At 31.0% G+C, this 6564-nt stretch overlaps 1 protein-coding gene across 2 annotated transcripts in view; it reads right to left on the minus strand.

Annotated features, from left to right (window-relative positions):
- LOC123014957 (dynein axonemal heavy chain 6) overlaps window positions 1–6564 on the minus strand; it is a 33242-nt gene that overhangs the window by 6188 nt on the left and 20490 nt on the right. For both annotated transcript variants that reach the window (XM_044414305.1, XM_044414304.1), the window contains exons 24-28: window positions 3363–4089; window positions 3135–3307; window positions 1278–1458; window positions 479–1227; window positions 224–425 (exon numbers count right to left, since the gene is read on the minus strand). In XM_044414305.1, coding sequence (XP_044270240.1) covers window positions 224–425; window positions 479–1227; window positions 1278–1458; window positions 3135–3307; window positions 3363–4089 — 2032 coding nt within the window. The remainder of the gene's footprint in view (window positions 1–223; window positions 426–478; window positions 1228–1277; window positions 1459–3134; window positions 3308–3362; window positions 4090–6564) is intronic.

Raw genomic sequence — 6564 nt, forward strand, 5'->3', positions numbered from 1 at the left:
ATTAAAGAATAATTTAAAAAATAAAAATTTCACCAAATTACTAGATTAGCATAAAAATCATCAGATATGGTGAAATTTCACCAATCCTGGCAACTTTAGTCAGTCAGAAAAACAAAAAATCCTATTTGCTGTTACACCAGGGCTACAAACTTAAATATGAAATTCCCATTATGCCAATTTCATTAAAATCTACTATAAATAAAAATTTAAAAATGTTTCTTACTTGGAGAAAAACCCAATCGCCACGTTCTAATCCCAATTCGATGATTTTTTCAGCYACAGGTCCTTGTCCTTGTCCCAGCGAAATCGATTTGATCCTTTCACGAAAACCCATTTCGTCGGCAAAACGCTGAAACGACCCAAAAGGATCCGAACCGGTGCTCAAAATAAACACCAAAGGAGTTATATTTGACGTATCCTGATACCTATCAACAAAATTTTTATCAAATTTTCATAAAACTGAAATTATTTAACTTACAAAACTTGAAGCGACACTTGTGGACTTTCAATAAACTGCTTCCCCAGTTTAATTTTGACATATTCGGTGATGGCAAACACCAACTTCTCCTCTTTCAGCGTTTTCAGGAGCAACAATTTGTTGAAATCGTCCAAAATCTGGTTCCATTTCAGGCCACTAGCTCGCGCATTTGGCACCACTGAAATATCCTGACGAAAATCCGAAATACTAACACTGATCACATTGGTAATTTCCTCGGGTAATTTCTCAAAACCTGGAATACTAACAGCGAGAAAATTCGCCGAAAGCCACATTGCATCGGTGATTAGCGCATAATCCGGCTTTGGGGGCAACTCGATTTTAGCCCCCACGGGGCCCCGAAGCAAAAAATTCCACTGATTATCACTGATTTCCCCCTTCTCCTGATAAATCGCAACACAAAGCATAAAACTATAAACCAWTTTGTGTCTRTCAAACAAACCACGTGACACATTCGTATAAACAAATGCCGTTATTTCGCGTAATAAAATCACAAGTCGTTGTTTAAGATCAGCACTTTTCTCACTAGTCTCAATRACAGTGTTGAAAATTTGTTTGAAATATTTCAACGAGTATTGATACATCGGATCAATTTCAGCTAATTGAGCAATGACGAAATAAAGAACTGAACCACGGACTGAAACAGTTCGGTATTTTTCACGTGCTTCTGAAATTTTACGTTCGGTTGATTCGGTTTCCAAAAGACGGGCTGCAATCACAGCTGAAGTTTCCTGAAATTGAGAGAAATTAAATTGCATTTTTGAGAGACTAAATCGTTTACTTTGCTCTCATTTAGAGTCTCAATTAGTTCCTCATCGTCCAAAATGTTACCCTCGGATTGATACAACAATTTCAAAATCTTATCCTCGATTAATTGCAATTGGGTTTTGTCGTTATTGATTCGTATAATCAATTCCGTTCTTTGAGATTCCAAATCGGGCCGTTCTAGACGCACAACATCACTAGAAAAATTATTTTTGCAAAGTTTGTGACCCGAGATATAAGGGGTGTTTCGCCTAAACCCCACATTGACTGTAAATTATTTTTTTTTCTTTCAGGTTGGTATCAAATATGAAATTTTAGTTTGACAACTTTGAGTGGCAAATTCAAAGGTCAAATTGTTATAGTGTTGCCATCTGAAAACAATTAAATTCACCAGATCTAGGCTGAAAACTTACCTATTTTAAATGATTTAATTTTTTTTAATAATGACGAAAATTCACGTCGCAAATCTGCTCAAAAACGTGTTTAAACGTTCAAAAAATTCAAAAATAGGTAAACGCTCTTTCATTTAGTCTTATTCTATGATTGTTTGTTTAATTTTTAATTAAATTTTGAGAAATATCGGGTAACAAAAAATCTATTGGCAACACTGAATTAGTGTTTTTTTTTCATTTATTATATCAGAATGTTTCAGGTGACGGCTAAATCAGTAGTTGCAAATGAATGACAATTGTCTATAAAAGTTTGACGTTTGAATTTGAAAATCAAGGTTGCCAAATTAAAAATTAAATTTAACACCAAAACATTTACTGTCACCCGATTTTTACGTTTTTACTTGAAAAACATGCTAAAAACACATGATAAGATAAAAATAATGACTTAATTTAATGTTTTTTTGGTTTGTTTTAGCAAAATTTTAGCATTTCAGACTTAATTTTATAATTTCAATGTTTTTAAATTCATTTAATTTCGCAGAAAAAATGCTCTAAATCTTAGAAAATACATAAACAAAAATGAGACATTTTAGACTTGATTTTATTATTTTTTACCTTGTTTTAACATAATTTCCCAAATTTTGTGAGTTTCTCAGTAGGAAACGCTACTACATTTACAACAAACTCATTTTAGAGTCAATTTTGCAATTTTAAAAATTAAAAAAAAAATTCAACAACACTAACAAAAAATTATTGAAAATAATGCACTTCAGAAGAAGTTTTGAAATTTTTTTTTCTTTCTTTCAACTTTGATAAATTTTCGGTTTATTTTTAACGAAATTTTGCAAAATGGTTCTCTGTCTGGCTAAAAACATATTAAAATGGACAAAATAATGTGCTTTTTGATTCATTTTAGCGATTTTTTTACCTTGTTGGGTGAATTATCTCGCGATTTTTCAACTTGTTTTTGAGAAAATTTAGCATTTGAGTGTCTACATAACTAAAAAAAAAGTGCAAAATGCTCACAAAAAAACAAAAAAATAGTGTCATCATTTTTGACTGAATTTACTATATCAATAATTAAAAAATCAAATTAAAAAAGTTAATTTTACTAACATTTGGACGAATATTCGATTTAAAAAAATTATTTCAAAATACAGTAATTTGGTGCTGGAACTACAGTCACGTTTCTAAAAAATCATCAGAAATTAGAATTTTTAGAAAAGGTTTCACCAAATCATTAAACTAGTATAAAAATGAAATTTCACCAAACCTGGCAACACTGCTTTTATAGGCAATTGTCATTCTTATATAACAAATTAAAGGGATTATCAATAATTCAGTGTTGCTACAAACACGGTATTTATCTAAAAATTTGTATACACCGGAAAGCTTTGATTTTGAGAAACTTTTTCGATTTTTTCTTTAATTTACCCCATTGTGGGGTTTAGCCTCAACACCCTGTATAAACTACTACTTACGCTAATAACTGATCCTCTAATCCCGATTTTGTCACTGTAAAGTTAACAATCGTCACTTGAATACAAATTTCGGGCAAATAATGCGGATTTGCCAATTTTGTAGTGACATAAAAACGAAAATTCGTATCATATTCCACATCTGAATCCCCCAAACGAATCAAAAGTCTTCCAGCCTACAAATCCCGATTAAAATCCACCCCCCAAAATCGGGATAAATCCCACACAAACCTGCATAAACGTCTGTTTGGTCAAAATCGGTCCCAAAGTGGGATCCAACGTCTCCCCCACCTCCTCCAAAAGCACCGGTTTACCAATCCGAATCGCACTCTCTAAAACTCGCAAAAAATTCGAATCGGTGAGTTTCACCACTCGCAAATCATTCGCAGCTTCCATTTGTCGAATCCAACGATTCGCTTGCTCTTGTGGATCAATCATAAGGGCCCAACGACTTGCCTGGGTGACCAAAATGGCGTTTTCAGTCGAGACAGTGTCACGTGGGAGACCGAACGAATTCCACATACGAATATCATAAGGATCGGCTAGGACCCGAATCAAACTAAAATTATCCGAAGCGGGAATTTCAAACTCTTTGAATTTCTCCACCCATAAATCGACGAGTTCATTGCGATACAAACTGGTAAATGCGCCTAAATAGGCCACACAAGCGGCCGCAATTAGGGCATCACCAAGGATATTTTCAAGTTCTACAGCGAATTCCTTCACGGAACGCTCCCATCGGGCTTGTTCGTCGCCGAGGGCGACATTTAAACGACCAGCACGATTGAGTCGATTTGATGTTAATTCCATTTCGTGCTCGAGGGCGTCTTTTTCGGCCAATGTTTGGTTGAATTTCGCCTCGAGGGCGGCGATCATTGCTTCGACTTCGGCGAGTTGGCGCTGCTTCTCGCGTAGGAGGCCCATCACCTGGTTCAGCTCCTTTTCGGCCTGCTCCAATCTAAATTACAAGCATTGAATTAAAAAGACATTTTTTTTTTACATTTTTTGATATTTTATTTAATATTTAACATTTTACTAAAACATGATAGCTTGAACGCTCTCACACCCGTGTAAAACGTTAATTTAACCATCTTTGTCATGTAGTAGCAATTGTTTTTCCCAAAGAAAAGCAAATCTATTAAAAAAATAAAAACAGAAGATTTACTTTTTTCATCAAATTTTCTGATAATTTAAAAGTTTTTTTCTGTAAAATTAATTCAATATAGTATTCATTTTGTTTAGATACTGTGTTTCAGTTTGTCATTAGTTAATTTAAAAGCAAACCAAAAACAAAAAGTATCAGAATAAGATAATTTGCAAAGGCAGAACAATTTGATGACAAAACTGATTTGAAAGAAAGTTTAAAAAAGACACAAAAAATAAGAAAGAAGGAAAAATTGGAAACAAGTAGGAAGAAAGCACAACATAAGAAAGAATAAAAATATAGAAAAACGAATATTGGACTTAAAATTAGAAGAATGTAGGACAGAAATTTTGGAGAAAGAAGAAAATTATGAAAAAGTATCAAAAATGGATTAAAGTAGGCAAAAAAATCGAAATAACAAAAAACCTGAAAGTAATTTAATATAACTAAACAGGAAGACTAAATGAAACAAGAAAATAGTAAACAGAAAAAAATGCAAAAGTGTACACTTACCTAAATTAACGTTTTAATAAAAACATAATAAGAGTGCGTTGGATTTCAATCATTAAACGGAAGTACGTTACTGGTTATTTAAAAAAGACTAAACAGTGACGTAAATTTACAAATACGGTCCTTATTTTTTATTACTAGTTAAACGATTTATTTTTATTGTAAAATGAAGAATTAAATTTAAATTCATCATTTCTGCGTTCATTTGTACAAACTTTCTAAATATTGTCAATTTGTTGGTAAGAGTAATTTTTTGTTGCCAACTGAAAACACACTTTCAATGTAAAAAAATTATGAAACTGGAGAAAGATATGAATTTTTCAAAGCCAATTGAGGAAACAAATTTAAATTTATCATTTTAAAGTCATATGAAAGGTTTAATCTGCATTTTTTGGAATTCACTGAAAAAAAAATTCATTATTTTTGCGTCTTTTTCAAAGCAAATTCGAATTGAATTAAAACAGTTTTTTGTGCATAATCGGTAAGTTTTTTGCAAAATCTTGAATTTGATTGGTTGGACACATTTGTTAATTTATTGGTCCGATTACAAGGGCCAATAATAATCAATTCCCATTCAAGTAATTACCAATAACGGGAGAACAAACCGGTTTTTATTTCTTATTGGCCAAAATCCGACAAAAACCTAGCAACGATAAGTAACTCCACCCATTTAAAAAATCTTAAATAATTATTGAATTCTGAATCGAATTTTTATAACAAATCAACGTTTAGTGTGAGTTTTCTCACTTTAATTGGATCTAATTTTGCACAATGGGGAGCCAACCCCAGAGTCAATATAATTCATACACTTTCGATTATTAGACCAATAAAAAGTAAACAATTATTTAATACCTTAAAGTTAAGTAGCCAATCAATTACGTCTTTTAAAATCAACCAATCAGAACACGTCTTCGATTTTTCGACAAGAAAGATAAAAATAATAAAAATTTTTGTTTTAAAAATTGGCTTCTTTGATTTTATTGTCAATATAAAAAATTATTATTTAAAGAATAAACGTTAATTAACTTTCTTTACTATCAAATGTCCAAACTGTCAAAATTTGACATTTTTGGAAGATTTTATTGTGTACTAAAATTTGTATTTTGCTCAATTTTTGATTCAAAAACATCGATTCGAGTCGTTTTTACCTTGATTTGCCAGATCTTTCAAAAAAAAAATAATTCATAAATCCATAGTTTGACAGACTGATTCTTTTCGTACAATTAGTGCAAAACTTAACAAAAATTCAAAATGGTTTCCAAAAAGAATTCAAATTTTCAAACAAAATATCATTTTTTTGTTTATTTTTTTTTTGTCAAAAATTTGGAAGATTTCAAAAAGTTGATTTTTTTTTCTAATTCCTTGAATTWAAAAAAAAAAATTAAAACCTCCAAAAACAGGGTGGTCAGAACTAGCGCCCCAGAGAAACAAAAATCAAGTAAGATAAGATACATAGAAAAAATTTTGACATGTATTTTTTGACATTTGACATTTCTTTATTTACATTTTTTTTACTCTTTCTCAAGACTTCAATTTCTGTTTTTCAACTTCTGATTTCCAGTAATTTTGGCAAATTTTAGTTTTAAATTTATATTTTGAAATAATTAGCGATTTTTTTCTTTTTGTTCTCACAATGCTAGTTGGTTTTGACTTGAATTAATCTCAATGACCATTTTATTTTTATTTATTTTGAATTTTTTTTTACAAATTTCTTTCATTTCTCAATCTTGTAATTTGAGATTGTTTCAGAGTTGCTTAATTAAAATCTGAAAACATTTG

The sequence above is a fragment of the Tribolium madens genome, unplaced genomic scaffold (assembly GCF_015345945.1).
Source record: "Tribolium madens isolate multiple individuals breed KSU strain unplaced genomic scaffold, Tmad_KSU_1.1 Scaffold_97;HRSCAF=244;Tcas5.2_LG3a, whole genome shotgun sequence".
Taxonomy (NCBI): domain Eukaryota; kingdom Metazoa; phylum Arthropoda; class Insecta; order Coleoptera; family Tenebrionidae; genus Tribolium; species Tribolium madens.